General features: G+C 30.7%; 1 protein-coding gene across 6 annotated transcripts; it reads right to left on the bottom strand.

Moving 5' to 3' along the window:
• Positions 1-462: 462 nt before the first annotated feature.
• Positions 463-12,632, bottom strand: LOC118189494 (uncharacterized). 6 transcript variants are annotated; one of them, XM_035360104.2, is made up of 4 exons: positions 12,520-12,632; positions 11,527-11,606; positions 6,349-6,433; positions 463-1,713 (listed from the first exon to the last, which is right to left on the bottom strand). In XM_035360104.2, exon 4 carries the CDS (start codon positions 1,615-1,617, stop codon positions 547-549), a length of 1,071 nt encoding a protein of 356 aa, XP_035215995.1. In that variant the 5' UTR covers positions 1,618-1,713; positions 6,349-6,433; positions 11,527-11,606; positions 12,520-12,632; the 3' UTR covers positions 463-546. The 6 variants fall into 6 exon arrangements, with proteins under 6 accessions (XP_035215995.1, XP_035215996.1, XP_035215997.1 ...); XM_035360105.2 differs by lacking the exon at positions 12,520-12,632 and adding an exon at positions 12,414-12,483; XM_035360106.2 differs by lacking the exon at positions 12,520-12,632 and adding an exon at positions 12,179-12,372.
• Positions 12,633-18,645: the final 6,013 nt, after the last annotated feature.

Here is an 18,645-nt window from a genome sequence, read left to right as displayed (position 1 = left end):
AAATTTAAAATTATTTTTTTACTACCAGAATACTTAAATTTTGCAAATTAATTTGCCAATAATCCATAAAGAGGTAGCTTATATAGTAAGGTACAATTATGAATTCCATTTTTATTTTCAAGATCACAATTATTTGCTATGGTGTACTACAGATGATCATTTTACATTATGAGGACACTGTACTTCTTTTTAAAACATTAATTTGTAATTCTGAAGTTTAAACAATTTTTGATGTTGTAATATTTAAAAGAGCAGAAACATCAGAACTAATGGAAATCCATAACTCCTCTAATTTTTCTTAAAATGTTTAAAATTTTATTTATTTATTTCTTGGGAAAACTGAAATTATTAAACTGCGTGATATTTACTTTCCTCTTCCAAAACTTAATAGAATTCTTTGAAGATAGTATAAATTCTTAGTGTAGCATTTTTGAGGTGTTATTATTCATAATAACTTGAAGCAACAATTTTAAACTAAATTTATTTTCAGAACAGAAAGCTAATTTTGCACAAATTTGTTTTGGCAAGAAGTCAAAATATTAACATTTATTCAAATACTTTAGTCTCGCATTCCCCGTTTTCTGAAGAGCATTCTTTCACTTCAATTAAATAATATTCTTTCCCATCATGACTTATGTTCTGAATTCCTTCCATTGAACATGCAGATCCTATTACAGTCACATTACCTTGTCCATCTGGTTCAGTAATCATAAGTGCATCAGCTTCTACAGCATTTAATACCACATTTTCTCCATCATATTCCCGAATAGAAACTTCTGGAGCCAACATATTTGAATTATCGTCGTCGTCATCATCATCATCCATATCACCATCATCCTGTAATATGTACATCTCATCACCAACCGTTCCTTCTAGTTTAATACGGGTGGCTTCTTTTAACACTTCATTATGAGTACGTAGATGGCGCCTATAACTTCCTATTTGTAAAAACTTTTTCCCACAAATATCACAGACATGTGGAGTATACCCAGTATGCGTAATCAAATGATTTTCGAAATTTCCCAGCCGGCGAAAGCGACGTCCACATACATCGCAACTGTGTGGTTCATCTTCTGTATGAGTTACCAAATGCTGTTTCAAGCTACTTTCTCTAACAAAACCTTTATTACACAGGGTACACATATATGGCCGATCTGCATTATGAACTAAGGCATGCTTTTCCAAGTTTCCAGCTTTATAAAAAGTTTTATCACAAGAATCACACTGAAATATATTCTTCTGAGTATGTTTGAGCATGTGCTTCTGCAGCGTAGCTTCTTCCACGTAGGTTTTTCCACAGTATTCACATACATGATTTCTTTCAGCTTCATGTGTCTGCAAATGACGTCTAAGGTTGCTCATCTGGTTGCAGCCTCTACCACATATTTCACATCTATATGGACTTTGCTTTGTATGAGCAATTACATGAAGCTTTAGATGGTGAGATCGATTAAAAGTTTTTTCACATATATAACAACTATATGGACGTTTATCAGGTGGTTTATGGATTATCAAATGTTGCCTTAATTGATTTCCCTTTTTAAATCTCTTACCACAGATATCACATCCATGTGGCCGTTCCTGCTGCATTTCATAAGTCATGTTTTGAATATCCATATTTGCTCTATTAATCCAAAACTAAGTCAACAGTTTCATATAAATATCAATTCATACAGAAATTTCTAGTTTGAGTTAGTCTTGAAATTAATATTTCTGGAAAAGAAAGGAAAAAAAAGAATACAGTAAAATATAAAATGTATATATATAATTTTTTCTTTAAAAGCAATAAAAGATAACACAAACTCAATGTATTTAGAATTTCATTTAGTATCTTCTGTTCCATTACCAAATTCTAGGGAAAATATATGTACTACTGGGAAGTGGTAGAAAATTATATATATTTTTGAATGTCTAGTTTTTGGGAATGCCTGAATCTAATGTTAATAAACTACTTTTATTAATGAATTTTTGTTGCATATTCAAAGCCCATAATAATGAAGTAATTATTTTGAAATTTTTACTTATCTTTAATTTTTGTAATTTCTATCTAAAAAATTACAAAAGGCATTTACACATTTTTAGAATAATTTCAATAGAGAATTACAGAAAAGAAAATGTTTTGGAATAAAAATTTCTAGCAGCAGTTTATTATTAATTTAAATATTGTCTGCTATTTTTAAATTTATTCTTTGAACATTTCATATGTAAACAAGCTATGGATTAAAGGATATGTTTTTTTGCATTTTATGAAAGAAATATTCCTATTCTATAATTAAAAAACATTGAGAAATCCATGGCATTAAAATTTTGAAGTGTGAAATAGGCAACATTTTTAATCAGAAAGGGAAAAACCATCAACCATTACTTCTACATACAAAGAACGTTCCAAACAAATACGCCAAAACTGTGCATACTGCTTCTATTGCTTGGCAACAATAAATAAAATAATAAACTAAGATTTACAACTTAAAAAAAGTTAAAACACATCGTGTTCACCAGATATTACTGAGGCATGTGGCTCAATGCAGAACAATTTGTACAACCCTGTATGAAAATTATTTAGCAGGAGATAAATGAAAATACACTGTGACCCTTGGTAAAGCATAGATTTACCTGAATGACTGCAACAAAAAATGTCTATTTATTATTGAAAACAAAGGGGGAAAAAATTAGAAACCTGGTTCTGTCAATGCAAAAAAATATTTCAGTAACAGGTTTATGATTGACACAGGATTATCTTATTATGGAAAATTAAAAATAAGAAGAGTGGGAAAAAATATTAAAATCAACAAAATACCACCGAGAGAAAATTTTACATACGATCAGAAGGAATTCCATTTCTTTATCCCAATGACTTTCAAAGGGTGAAATTTCATTAAGACAAAGCAACAAGTCGTACTTCAAAAAGTATCGTTGCATCCCTTGAAAAAATGAAGACTGACATACGTATTGCCTACATCCCTTTTCAACCTATTCCTGCAAAGTCAACTGTTATTTCACCTATAGATTATTATGTCTATATGAGTCTCTTGAAAAGAGCTCTTTCTAGGTGCAAACCATTCACAGCTGATGGAAAGTGGAAAGTACTAGAGGAGGAATTGAAATCTGCTCCAGAAGCCAGATCATGCGATTTTGTGCAAATTTGCGACTTTTGACACACTTGTGCTACTAAAACTTTAGTATTTGCAACATCCGTCATTTTCTGATGCTATTTTTTGCAACTTCAAAGCTTTTTTTAATATATCTTAAAATGCTTTCATTTTAAAATAATTTATCAATTACATATAATTTATATTAAAAATAGTTTATTTAGGCTTAATTAGAAGTTGACAGATGGCAATGTTATTTAGATGCTGGCATTCCTTTTCAAAGCTGCACAGCCTGATGCTGATATAACGAGAAAGGGGTAAGGGAAGTGATAAAAGTAAAATGGGGAAATAAATGCTTCGGCCCTTTCACCACCCTCCCTCGTCCCCCATGCATTTTGTTTTCAAGTCAGTTCCCCCGTCTTCTAAGGTGCTAATGAATTGAACCAAAGAACTTGCAGCTTGTGTGCCATATATTTTAGTACCTAAAAAAAGAAATAAATGAAATTTATAGTCCTGATTATAATATTGCTAAGAACTAAGCAATGGAAAAGAAAAAGGCTTTCTTATTACTTAAGTAATAAGAATCTGAAATAAATTCACCACAGAACGGAAACACTCAACTGAAAAAGCATTCCTTAATTAAAATGTTCACAATTAAGGATAAAAAAAAAAAAAAAAAAAAAAAAGAATTAAAAAAAAATTAAATGCTAATTCAAAAAATTTAATACAAAAGAGCTAAAAGTCTAAACGTAAGTAATCTCTTAAGAATGGATATCTGCAAATTAATTTAAAATTTGAAACCTAAATTAAATGAGAATTAATTAAAAAAGATATGGATATTTAAACAGTTGAAAATGAGCAATATAGTTTTAAAATTTTAGTTAAAGCTAAGATATGTAATTAAAAAGACTAAAAATTGAACTCAGTCTGTAACTGAGAACCAATAAACAGTAAATTTATGATGACATCAGCGGTCATGTGCACCTGGCGTAACTATGACGTCACAAAAATCACGTGATCATTTGCTACTTTAGTTGAACTTTTCTGGCAACACTGATTGAAATCAATACCCATGTAAATCTTAGAAAAAGCTCTTCTATCCTGGAAATCATGATGCAGATTTATAGTCCAGAGGGAAAAGGGAAGAAGGTTATCATATAATTTATAGCTGCATATTTTTCTCTTACATGTGTCTGCCAACTTTTCCAAAACTACTCAAAATAATTTTTAAAATGCTTATCCACGAAAATCAGCATAAAAGAGGAACTACGTGACTCTTATCCTACATTTTTCAACTGATATACTGATCCTAAAGCCATTTAGAATTTTTTAAATAGTTCCAATAGGTTTTTCTCCATTTTGGTAATGCATAGATGTTTGAAAATATTTACTCACATTAAAGATCACATCAAGAGAATAAAGTCAAATCACATAAAGAGAATGCACCACTAATTTCAGTTCTGCATATTTCTCAAGTAAGCAGGTTGATAAGAAACAGAACTTCCCAATGTTGGATCACCATGCATGTAATTTTCTTTCTAACAGTTTATCATAACTGTGCTTATTTGGTGACAACTTTGTGCAAACTCCAGAAGTGAGAGACCTCTTTTTTACCCTCTGGTGAAACAGCCAGAGATTCCTCGAAGTAGGTGCTGGTAAAAGGTACAGATATTGGAATCTGAAGGGGAAAAATGCATGCTAGCTTTAATCTAGGAATATCATCCTAGTTATTTTGTTACCAACATTACAATCTAAAATGCTACACCCAAATGCAAAAACTTAAGAACTGAAAAATATTTCCAAGTGTGAATATCTAAAAGTAGAATTCAAAATAATATCAAATATTCTGCAATAATAACATAAAATTTTGTCTGCTGACAAGAGATTCATGTTTACCAATGCTGGTGAGAGATTTAAAACAGCAAATATAACAACAATATCCGAAACATAAACAATGCACAGACAATTCGAAATGTCACTTGTATACTGTAAATTGGAATAATTATAAAAGTGAAGTCTGTTCTTTACCATTTGAGAAACATTATTAAACCTTGATACAAATTTGATTTTGCACAATACACTTAGGAATGGATGAATACTCCAAAATCAATAATAAATACAGTTTCAGTTATCGGCCTTCACTTTTTAGTTAAGCAAGGCCTGAAGCATCACCAAATAATTTTGCGACCAGCTGATGCATACAAGAAGTACCTTACATTTTTCCATTCAGAATAAAACAGTTCTCAGCCAAAAGACATATTTAAAGCAGGAATATCAATCATTATACAATAAGAGTTTGAGAAACAATGACTACACATACCAGTAATAAGATTACTGGTCTACACATACCAGTAATAAGAGCTACATTGAAAGAAAGACTGCCAGTCAACTGTATTGCATTTGACTAGATTATTTGAATGTAAAAATATGCAAGAAATGACTACCTATGACAATGTCTTTATAGATAACCTTTCAGTATAAATTACCTCTGCTTATGTTATACATGAGAAAAACTACAAAAATATCATACAGCCAACCTACTCAACAGCCCAGAATAGAACACTGGGTGAATTAACAGTATTTCCTAGTTACCTGCTCAAAAGTCAACATAATGTTTTGTTTGGATTTATTATCAACACATAAAATATAAGTGCTTTACAACATTAATTACAACAAATTAACAAAATTACAACAAAATTAACATCTTGGATTTCATTTCAGTATCCATTTTGTACTGTTAGCACACTAAAGAATTGTAATCAGTTTAAAGAAGGCAAAAGTAAGTTTTTCATAGCCTTCACAAGTCTGACAAAACAGTTGAAAATTTTACATATGCAGAGATTTAAAAACTCAGGTATTTTGCAAAAATTAAAATACATCTCCTTAAAGACTTTCACAATATTAAAATAAAATATATAATTAATTCACTGCTTTTATGATGAAATTAGTGTTGATATTTTGTAAATCAATATTAATAATTTTCCAACACATTAAATAATATCCTATGGCCCATTTTATTTGCATGCCATGTACCTTAGTCCTTACAGAAATAATGAATTAAGATTTCCCAGAACTAAATTGAAATTTTAAAAAAGTTATTCATTTATCAAATGCTTAGTTAAATTAATCAAATGCTTGATATAGGCATATAAAATATTAAAGCCCTAAAATTAAGGATCTAAATGCTTAATTTATGCAACATTATTATTTCAATGCCTGGTACGTGAAAACAACCTAAATATTTTATCTAATTACTTACTTATATAGGTTATTTTAATTACATTTCAGTTTTGTCACACCAAACTGCCTTCTTGGATGAGCAGAGGTTTTCTTTTTCATTTAAACTAACAGAATAAAACATAAATCATTTTCTTTGTAGCCACTGTACAGAAATGACAAAGAGTTATAAGCTATTTGTCCCTTCTTAATTACTTAGCCTTATACTAAAAGGACACTCTTTTAAATATCTATTACTAATTATTTTTGACTACTAATAAATTACAGAGAATTCAAGCAGAAATTTATATCAATATTTAAGGAAGAATACACAAACTAATTACATGCTTCCTAAACAGACATAGCAGCTATCATTTTGTATATTTAGTTTAATAATAATCTCTATTTTATTTTAGAAATTATATTAGCTGCACTCACTTAAAAAAATAAAACACTATACAATACACAAAATAAATAAATATTTTAAATTATCAAATTCTATTTTTTAATGCAGTCAAAAGTCATTAATTCGGACACCCATAATCCGGACCTAACAGCTACAAACTTTCTGCGCATGCGTCGCGTTGACCCATGTGCGTAAGACCTTTACAGCTGCGAATATGCTTATGCACGTGCGCAAAATACGTTTACGAGTGCACGTTTATGGTATAACAGATGGTATAAGCTAAGCTAAAATTATCTATTTATTTATTTCAGTTATGTTGCAGATTGCGTTGTTCCTTAATCTTCGAATTGGATCTAGCTTATTATTTTTTGCAGACTGTTAGAGCAATTTAATAAAAGTAAGCTTGAACTTTCGATTATGTCAAATAGAATTTCTGATATATATTTATTTATATGTAAAGGATCTACAAAGCAAAAGTATGTTTCGAAGTTCATTAAACAAAAAGTGGAATTGCTACAAAAAATGGATAAAGGCATATCCTTTGTTTATCTAAACTTTAGTGTTTGTTTATCTAAACTTTGTTTATCTTTAACCCCGCGCAATGAATTGGAAGTTGATCTGTCAGCACTATCCTTATCTTCAGGGCAGATGTTATTATTTTATTTGGCTTATAATTCCTTACTAAATGTAGTATTTCATCTCAATGTACTCCGTCTTTGATATGATTTAAATCAAATTCCTCGTCATTATAATTCGCTTCCGATAGCGAAGAAAGTAACAGAGGTTATTGAAAACGAAAAAATTTCGATTGACAAATTAGTCGGTAGACACAGCAATTATAGGACTTGAACAGCAGAACTTTGTAACTGAACAAGAAATTGTGTCTGTTTATAGAATTAAAGAGAATGTATTATAACATAAAAAATGAAGCAACTTAAACAACTTTCATTGAAAGAAATGTTTAATAAAGTAAACAAATAAATAATAAGCTTTTTTTTTTTTTTTTTTTTTTTTGTAAATTTTGATACCCTTTAGATCATAATTGTTCTTTATTTCATAAATTACGGTTTCATATTTTTAATTTCTGCATGCCATCTTACCAGATTTAAACTGATGATCTATAATCCGGAAAAATCAATAATCTGGAATTGCGGAAGTCCCGACGAGTCCGGATTAACGAATTTTGACTGTACTAGGAAAATGCTATTTCCAACAAACATCAGACAACTAGCTAAATTTATGACAGGAACTGTATGAAGTTAAATTAATAAAAAAATTATGCACTGATTATCCATGTATCATTCAGGTTAGATAAAAAAAAAAAAAAAAAAGCATGATCCACATTAATTTATTTTCCAGTTCCTCAACTAACAATTCCCAGCAAAGGTTATTTGTGTAGAATAATTTTTATATACAAGAAATCATATATTTATTTAGTAAAACATTCTTGCATTGCAATTGTTACTTAGTTGTTAAGTGGTCTACCAAAATTAGAGCAAGTCCATGTGTCTTCATAGAATCTAAGGAAAAATCAAGCTTGAAGAGAACAATATCAAAAAAAAAAAAAAAAAAAAAAAAAAAAAAAAAAACAGAAAAGTCTAAAATAGACAAAGAAAAAGACCATCTGCAGATTTGTCATCTTTGAATGTAAGAGTGTCCTATGATACCACAGATGATCAGAAGAAGAGGTCCAAATTTTATTATCAGCTATTTTTCTTCAAGACTATAACGTGTTATCAAAGATTATGCGTTAAAAATACATTAAATGTGAATACGATCTATAAAGACAATTTTGGTGACTATATCTGTATGTTTATTAGCAATCAGGCCAATGTAAGAAAGGACCCATTCCAGATACATATTCTGTTGTACAGAAAACCCACAGAGTAGATCCAAGTTAGCACTGCCTGCTGTCACCAATACATATCCAGTTAATCAGATGCTCAATAGAGGCATGATTAGCTACTCAAAAACTTGATTCATCTATTTTTGTATAATGAGTACTTTCAGTATTTATTTAAAAAATGCATAACCTAAAGATTTCTTTGCACTTTAAAGTTTTTAAACACCTTTACAAGTATCTGCAGATTAAAATTTAAAATATTCTATGCAAAAATTATTAATTCTATGCAAAAATGAGCATTTCGGCCAGCAGAGAAGAAGGCAGATTTTTTGGTGCACAAAATTGAAAGTTTACTTTCGATCTCACTTGCCAAAAATATACTGAAGGTGTAGAAACTGATTTAATTTGTTGTGAATGCTATGCTGAGTCAATACATGGGATAGTTTAATAACTTATGTATAATTCCAGAATGGATTAAGCATAATTTAATTCGCAATAATAAAAGAAGATATTGCTTTGCTGTTGTGAAGCTTAGTTTCTCTAGATTGGCAACAAATCCACTATTCTGCTAAGTTTCAAATGTAAACAAACATGGCTGCTATAGTATCAAAAATTAGGCCTAGCCACACTCAAAAAACTTTTAAATTGTTGATAATTCCATAATTATTGCATGCAGGTTATGCACAATTTACAAACATATAAAAATAAAGAAACTGAGCTCACTGAGCCAAGTAACGGACTGGATATATATATACATATATTTATATACTTTTGGTGCGGCCGATTGCAACCAAAATAAAAGGTGCACATCTACATGTTATAGCAGTTCTATATACAAAATTTCAATGTTCTGAAGCTACTCGTTTTTTAGTTATGTGAGATACGTTCACATGTACAGATGCCATGAAAAAAATCTCCCATTTTAAATCAGTTTTATAATTTGTTTGTGGAAAGCAAGTCATTTATTCTATCCTTACGTACAGATACAAAAACATCATCAAATTTTACTTTATACAAGAAAGTGAAAAATGACACAAGGGCTGAAAAATTCATCTCTGATGCTGTATATCAAGGGATAATAGCAATGGGTTGATACTCCTTTTGGTATCTAAATTTCCAAATTTAAACAAGAAGTAGAAATAAATAAATTATTATATAATAATTTCTAGAACGACAAAATGTTTCCTAGATTAAAAACTGAAAATTTACCTCTCTCACTCCCCCATGTTCTAATTAAACCTTATCTCAAACACTACAAAATTTCATACAATTCTTTTAAAATAGGGGAATCATTTCAAGTAAAAATATTTCTTTTAAAAAGGCACTGGTTTTTATAATTTTTAAGATCTGTTGAAAAAAAGCTTCAGTTGTTTTTTGTCTTAACAACATGAAATAAAAATAATTCACCTTCGGGGTGGGGGAGGGAAGATGAGTTACAAAATTGCTTACTGTGCATTTTCATTTAGTACAATTTTTGCTGGAAGGAAAAATAACAACAAATCATTTTTTTTTTTTTTCTTTTTCTTTTTTAACATATACTACGTAATTGTCTTTGCATAACTACAGTATAACTTCCAGACATTCATGTACTTTTTACTGAACATTCTGGAAAGTAAGAAATTCCCCCCAAACAGCAAGTTTTTAATGTTGCATCTTTAATGCAGGACCTGAAAAGTTTTAAATTCAACCTTTAACTGTAATGCCTGAGTACATATAAAATAATTGTGTTTTGTAGCTGCTTTCTCTTCTGTCAGAAATTTTCCACAAACATGAGAGGCATTCAGCATAATGCTTTTTTGTTTGTTTTGGCATACCTCTTAAACACTGGATATTGCTAATTTGGTTGGCTTTCCTCCTGGTAATAACTGTTTAAACGATTACTCACACAACGAAAATTTTCATCTAATTGTTTTTAATTACTACAATCAATTTAACGGCTTGGAATTTTCCAAGAGATAAACAAGTGTCACTTTTGTTCATGCCAGGATGAAAAAGGTCTCCGAACACCAATGTGGTTTATTGAATCACACATTCCCATTACTGATGCTATATAATTCATTTACTTATAGTGTCAGAAGTTAACGTCTATTGAATTTCATTAACCAAGGCTTGCTTTACATGAATCATAACAGAATGGTTGATGGTACGTGCCAATTCCTTCTTATTTTTTCCTTGCATTAATATTTGTGGATACTACAAAAATCATAAAAATTGATTTTTGGCAAAAAGGAAAATATATATATATATATAATGTTGTATGATCTTAAATCCATTTAGTGCGAATACAAGTTATTATTACTTGCGCAATTGCTGCAAAGTTAGTTAATATAATCAATTAATCAATACTGTTTAGGAAATAAATTATATATATATATATGTAGGCACTATTTTTCGACCACAATTTGTTTTTGAAAGATTTTTGTCATGAAATTACAGAATTTTCTTTGTTGCTATTCCTAATCATTCTATTTCAGCATTATTGAGCCAAAGGCATGAAAAAATAAATAGCCCAATAAGCAAGAATATAGCACTAGAAATGTGTGGTAATACTTCAAAAGTATCTGACACTTTGCTAATTGCTAATGTCCTACTATTAAGAATTGTATTCAGAAGAATATGCATAATAAGCAATCATAAGAATGCCCCCCCCAATAAATTGCCTGTTTCATGGTGATAGAACAAACAGCAACTATAATATTTCAGTTCCTGCAAATATTTAAAAATGAAAAGAAAAAAAATGTGCGGTATCTAACTAGAACAATTTTGTCAATTACAAATATGTTGGAGAAAGAAGATTTTAAGACATGATCAAGAATTCAATGCTGTAACACTTGATTACATGGTATATTAAAAAAATTCTTTCTTATGATACACAGAGCCATTGACTATGCATTGGCAGAATATATTAGCATGGATAATCAGGTATTTCAGCTCATTCCACTTAAGCATTTTAATTTAAAGCAAATACTTACCTTTTTTTTTTTACAGTAATATATACAAAGTTCTATATTCTTGCATGCACGTTGAATTTTAAAGTAATGACACAGGTGGGCTATAAAGAAAAAACAAACAATTAAAAAATATTAACTACATTTTTTCTTTTAAAATCACAATATTAAAGAATTTTAACTTTCTGATGGTCACCACTGAGCTCGGCTTGCATTCCAATTAAGCCCTACAACACAAACCAAAAATGCATTACACTTTCTCAAATAAATAGCAAGGTAATTTATGAACATCTGGCTTTTAAAACCTAAACTTACTGTATGATAATAAATTTCAGGAAAGATAAGATGTTAATAACTTCAAAAGCTAAATGCTATTTGTAGGCTCATTTCCCCTCCCTATTATTTAAGAATTTTGTACACTTTCCCCCCTTCATTCTTATTTAACATATTAAATTTCAATAGATAGCATCTGAATGGCAATCATGGAAATGAATATATATTTTATAAACAGATAAACACCAAGAAACCATTGTTTTCGCATTAACTTCCGCTATAGATATTTCCACAATCAAATTTAAAATGAATCTTCAGAGATTAGCACTTCTTAAAGAAACAAAGAACGAATATCATCAACAAACAAATTATTAATTATTTCCAATTTTAAAACTTTGTTTACTTTTCCATTTTATAACACACAATGCCTCACGACACTCTCTTTAATACAATTTGTAACACAATAAGTTCGAAGACAGCAAATCACATTGAGATATTCTATTATATTATACATATGAATAAACCGCTTTAAAACTGCATATTCTCTGAGCATTAATACGAACTTCCGAAAACATGACTGATAACTTTACAATTATGCAATATACAAGTTCAAACCAAAGCAGATATCACTAATTTACTTTTAAATTTAATGCGCTCTTTGTTTCCATTCTGAAACACGTTTCTTCAAACATAAATTATTCCCTAAACATGATCACCACTCCGTCGAACAAATTTTCTACTTACCGATGGGCAACGCAGATTTCTTCAGAAACTTTGCATTAAAGAAAAGTGGCACCATTAAAACTGAATAACACAATGCGACAGTTCGTTGCCAGATTAGTAACTGCGTCATTTTTACGATAAAATTGCAACCACGAGATACACGGTTTCTTCTCGTATTGAAGATTTTAAGTGATACGCTAAATTTACCTTGAAATACTAAGCAAAATAAATATATCGTAAAAGAGTTCTCCTATTTAAATTAAAATTAAGCTAATGATACAAACTGAATGATGAGTTTATGGGAATTAAAAAATGTATAACGATCACAATCTGTCGGATGTTGTTCGGAAAACAGCCTTCACGCCAAAAAAGGGAGATACATCTTATTATGGTAGAGTAAAGTATGGTTGTCATCCGATGACGTACTTCCTCTAGGAAGACAGCTGTAACATTTTTCCCCAGAGCTACTAGAGATAGTAGTATAGTAGCCTTACTTTTCCCTTGCTAAGGGATTATCTGTATAGCAAATCGGGGTATGTATTCGGGATATATCGTTTTTACTGTTTGCTTATCAAAGTGACAGGGAAGAGTGTTAAATTAAAAATAGAACATAATGAAATGTAACCCATACCCTTATAGAAGTCAAATTGGTGTGACCAAGGCTGTTCTCCGAACAATATCCAATATTGCTAAACAGTTATCGACTGCACATTGTACCTTTTTTTGTAATACCATGTATATTAAAAATATGTTTCTGAAGCTGCTTTTTATTTTTGTAATTTTTTCGCAAATATGTCAAATTATTCTAGCGTCGCCCGTTTTTTAGCGCTAAAATCGCCTCGGGCTCAAGTTTTTGGTGCGAACGAGACACGTAGGCGATCTTATGAATGAAGACGGAGGGATGCTGGCGCTGCGATCACGAAAGCTGGAGGCAGTGTCTAAACATAGCTCCGAAATTTTTTAAATAACTGTTTCAGTAAATATTTTCAACTCTCTAAAAAAGTTTAATGCACCTTTCCTATGCAATGTCTCATTCATCAAATTGAAAAAGAAAACTTCGCTTCATCGAAACTTCAGGTGTTTTGTTAGCTGTTTACTATCAACACGAGAAATCCAAAAGAGGCCCTGACACGGAACATTCAGATAAGTAACATTCTGTTCTCTATACAATATATGTTTCTCTATCACTAGAGTGCAATTAAATTTTTTTTATTTATTATTTTTCATAAGATTCTAGCATTATACAATAGTTAGTAATAGTAGCAAGTCATGTGGTTCTTTTCTTCGTAACTATTCCGAACAGACGCCACATTCCTTATCAGTAGTCCGTTCTTATCAGCAATTCACACCCTTCGGAGGCCCCCCTCTTCGTGCTTAGGAATTTCTTGAGAGGGAAAAAATGGGGATCTCTTGACCAACGATGAGTATAGATTGTGATTTTTGTAACTAAGATCCTCGACTTTTTTTTTTTTTTTCAGGTCTCAAAGTTAGAATTATGAGCAAATATAAATACAGTGTGACGGAATTTGTTAAAGTTGTACTATAATAAATTACAATGGTTAAATTAATAAATTAATTTTATATTTAACTAATATTTAAGAAAAATAAACTGTGTAATTTATTTTTGCTGAAATGCTCTCACACTGTGTATGGATTTATGATTTTGTCAATTACTGTTTTTATGAAATATACATGAATTTTTTGGGAACGGTAATGTTTAATGTTACTTTAGTTAAAATATTATGTACATCTCTGTGATGATATATGTCTTTTCTTGTTAGGTCTCAAGATAACGGCATACACATTACCATGTAGAAATTCATTCATTCATTCTTTTTTTTTTTTTTTTTTTTTTTTTAACTTAGCTAAAGTTTGCTTCTTAAAGATACGAATTTTTGCAGATGAACTCCTTAACTACTCTCATGGACACAATCGTATTTTAGGGTATTTTCTACTTCTTTTCCTTTTCTTTCTATAGGCCCTTTTTTTTCCCCTCTATTATTTTTGGGCCATTTAATTTAAATTTTATTTTGTCCCATCTTTTCTTTCTGGCCTTTTGAACTCGTACAAAATGTACGAAGTTCCCTTTTACTCTCCTCAAATACGAAATTGCCCCTCTTTCTATATACCTTTCCTTCGCACCTATGCTTGATTTTTCGCCCATCGGTGCAGAAAGACTTAGCGGGTGCAAAACAAGACATCTGTCTACTTTGTCTGTCTGTCTGTCTGTCTGTCGAGACACGTAGGCCTCGGGTGCGAAAAGATGCTGTCACTATATGACATCATAAGTCGTGTCCAATGAGAGCTTGGGATGTTGGCTGTAATTCTTTGGCTGTAGCGCTTGTCTGTGTTGTGAGAAATCGCTGGTAAACGTTAGTGCTGTAGAAGTAACGAGAAATTGTGTACCCGTATGTATTCGTTACTCGGTGAACCGGTACTCGTTACTATCGTATCGTTACTCGTTACTTTCGGTAAAATCGATCGGTATCCGTATCCTGAGCCTATTTTATCGGTCTACGGCCCTAAAAAGGGCCTTGAAACGTCGCATCGCATTGAATCACGTGAGCTATTCTACCTCGCGGGAACTGAGTAGTGCTGCGATAGGTCGTATTTTTCCTCGTCGTCTTTTGCGTCATATTTTTGGGTAGAAAAAATTCACTTTATTTTGGCTATTATTTTTTGGTGCACTGGATATGATTCATTATCAAATTTTCTATTGCTGTCAGGGCTTAGTTTCTAAAATCAGAAGCGCCTACAGAAGGCCGTCAGGAAAATAGGAAAAAATAAAATAAAAAAGAAAGAAAGAAAATAAATATTACAATAATAACATTAATTAGTAATTAAAATAAAAAATTACTTATTAAAATACTTAATTAAAATAAATAAAAAATAGTGATTAAAATAATGAATAATTAAAGTAACATAATAATTAGCAACTGAAATATAAAATACTTATGAGTAAAATTTAATAAAAATGTAAAAACAAATAAAAATTAAAATAATTTTTAAATTTATGATGACTAATTAAGTAATAAAGTAAAATACCAGATCTTGTGTTATTGGCTTAGTATCGTTTCGTCCTTTCTCATTTCATTCCCAGCTCAAAAAAGTGTTATATCGTTTGCTGCCTTCCCCCACCAATTCCCTCTTTCCCGTTTCATCCGCTGTTTGAAAAATAGGTGTTTACTTTACGATAAGGCGAACGTCTGTTTACTTCAATTAAAATGGTTTAGAAGAGATGACCGTTTCTACATCGACTTTTGATTTTTTAATACTAGACAAATGCAGACAAATTATGTTGAGCAGGATAATGAATTTCAGACATGTTCAAAAGATGTGTATCTGAATATAATAACATTTTTGTTATACAGTATCCAGTATCCAGTATTTTTTTTTTTTAAATTCACACATTTCTAAAGCAACAGAAGTACGGTAGCACTATTTTGGCACACACATCAAAAACATGTATAAGTAAGATTAATGTTACATTCCTTATTAAAAGTAATGGGTCCTCTTTAAATGTAACCATTCATGCTTTTAGAGGATTTTACATGTGGTGGTCTTAAAAAAGTGATGTTCACTACCAATGTTTGTTTATGTTCCCAAAAATAGAGATCTCTTAAGAAGTGACCTCTTAGAGATGTCGTAAATAGATGATTAGCTATTAATAGATGATTAGCTATAATTATTTTCCAATAGATAATGGAATTAATGTAATTTAATGTCAATAACTCGAGGAAGCAAGTTTAAATACGGTGCAACAAAAATACAGAAGTATTTTAAATGACGAAAATATTCAGATTTTGTCAATGTCAGATTTTAAAAAGAATTAATTTTGGACAAATTATGAAATCCAACTTTTAATGTCGTCTTCTGGTTTCTATATTTATATCTGGCAAAGTTTTATACTCGTTATGAAAAAATAAAAATACAAGAAGTTTGAGTCCCGTAGGACAAAGATTGACCGAGAAATTTAGTTTCAAAATTTGCAATGTTTGATGCCATTTGTAACTTGCCTTCGGGTATCGCTTAATTAAGTTAGAATAATTCGAGGAAATAAGTTTAAATGAAGTGCAGCAAAAATAAGCATAATTTAAATAGTCATAGAAGAAAGTCACGCGGAATCCATATCAAATTTTTACTTTTTCATAATGAGCATAAAACTTTCCCAAATACAAATACAGAAACTGGTAGACCGCATTAAAGATTAACTTTCGTTATTTGTCCGTTATTCGTTATTTCGTTCGCTGCTTCCCCCATTCTCTTCATCAGAACCGCTAATGACCGAAAGGGTGAATTTTCCCCAATTCATCCCCTTTCTAAAAACTCCTTTTTGAGACTTATTTATTGAGACAAGGAATGCTATATTATAAACGTCAACTTGCTTTTTACACTTAACAATATGATCGATAAAACATTCGCACATGTACAGGTTAAGTACGAATTAAGAAAGAACTTAAAAGAAATTTAGAAATCTATAAAAGGTAAGGAAATTTTTATGTTACTTTACTAGAGATAATAGTGAAGCACTAAATATTTCAATCAGTGTTATTTCATAATGCTAAGAGTATACCTTTATTCCTTTAAGAAATGGCCCACCAGCGGTTGAGCGGTAAAATCGCTGAACACTGTTAGTTCCGACTTGAGTTCGATCTCAGGCGAACGGGCTGGCTTCAAAGGCATTTTCGAGGTTTTTTTCCCGTACGAGCTTACAAGCCAGCTTACAACGTACCATACGAGCCAGCTTTCCTAAGAAAGTGCTCTACGAAGGCGTTCTTCCTCTTAGGCACATAGCCCCAATGTGTTTTGTCATAATCAACCAAACCAAATCATTTAAGAAATATATCAGTTGATCACTGCTCAGTGTACATCTGCTGTTTGCTTACAAAAACACTTTGTAAAGACATTTCCACTATTTTGCTAATAATTCTGCAAGGCTCATAAAATCCGAAATTATGTTACACTAGCTAACAGAGAACTTAAGTCTGCTTAATACAACAAAAATCTGCTATTGAAAATATTGAATCAATATTAGAAATCAAAAGCTAATTGAGATTAAAGTAGTAAGAGTCATATCGTCTAACCCATTTTAATTGAAGTAAACAGGTGCTTACTTCATCGTAAAGTGAACACCTGTTTTTCCAACAGCTAATGAAACGGAAAAAGGAGCCCATCAGAGCTCGAGCGGTAAAGTCGCTGAACACTAATAGTTCGGTCCGGGGTTCAATTCCCGGCTAATGGCTAGCTGCACAGGCTTTTCGTGATTTTCCCCGTGTGTAACTTGCATATGAGTCAGTTCTCTTTAAAAAATACTCCACGAAGGCCTCCCTTCCCGTAGGCAATAGCCCAAGTGTGCTTTGCTGTAACCGAATAAACCGAAACCGAAAAAAAAAAGGAATTGGCGGTGGAAGGCAGCGACGAAACACCGTTTTAGAAGAATGGGCTACATAACCAAATTTCTATCTATATTCTGGTAAACACTACATTATTTGCTCATCAAAAGCCTAAATTTAGTTAATGCTCGGCTTAGTTCTGAAATTGCAATTTCAGGCACAACCCCTAAACAAGACGATGTCTGGTATTTTATTTCATTACTTAGTTATTCTTCATTAATTTAAGAATTAATTACATTTTCATTTGTCTTTAATTTTTTTAAATTATAGTAATAATCATTTAATATTTTAGTTGCTAATTATTTTATTATTGTAATAGTTATTTTATTTATTTTTTATTTTTATTTATTTATTTAATCATCTTTCCTGATGGCCTTCCATAGAGCTCCAGCACCTCTAATTTTAAAAATTAAGTCCTGACTACAACCGATGATTGCGAAAATAAAAGTCAAGTAACTTATTTAGTGATAATTAAATAAAATAAAAGCCAAAGCTTTTATTTTCGCCTTACTTGGATTTTATTTTATATATATATATGTGAGCGTGTGTACTTTACATTTAATTATAAGGACATATATATATGTACTTTACGTTTAATTATAATTTATTTAATATATATATACATATTTACGCTTGGTAGTATTACCGATTGCAATAAAAAGAGAGGTGCACATCTAGATGTTATAACGGACCCATATACAAAATTTCAACGTTCTACAACTAATCGTTTTTGAGTTATGCGAAATGCATACAT

Source organism: Stegodyphus dumicola, chromosome 4 (assembly GCF_044657685.1).
Source record: "Stegodyphus dumicola isolate Sdum_Otavi_A_Nest chromosome 4, ASM4465768v1".
In the NCBI taxonomy this organism is placed as follows: Eukaryota; Metazoa; Arthropoda; class Arachnida; order Araneae; family Eresidae; genus Stegodyphus; species Stegodyphus dumicola.
This window is presented reverse-complemented; position numbering and strand designations above follow the sequence as displayed.

Bases quoted from the DNA above. Each gene is read 5' to 3' on its own strand.
- LOC118189494 (XM_035360104.2), bottom strand. From the start codon at position 1,617: ATGGATATTCAAAACATGACTTATGAAATGCAGCAGGAACGGCCACAT.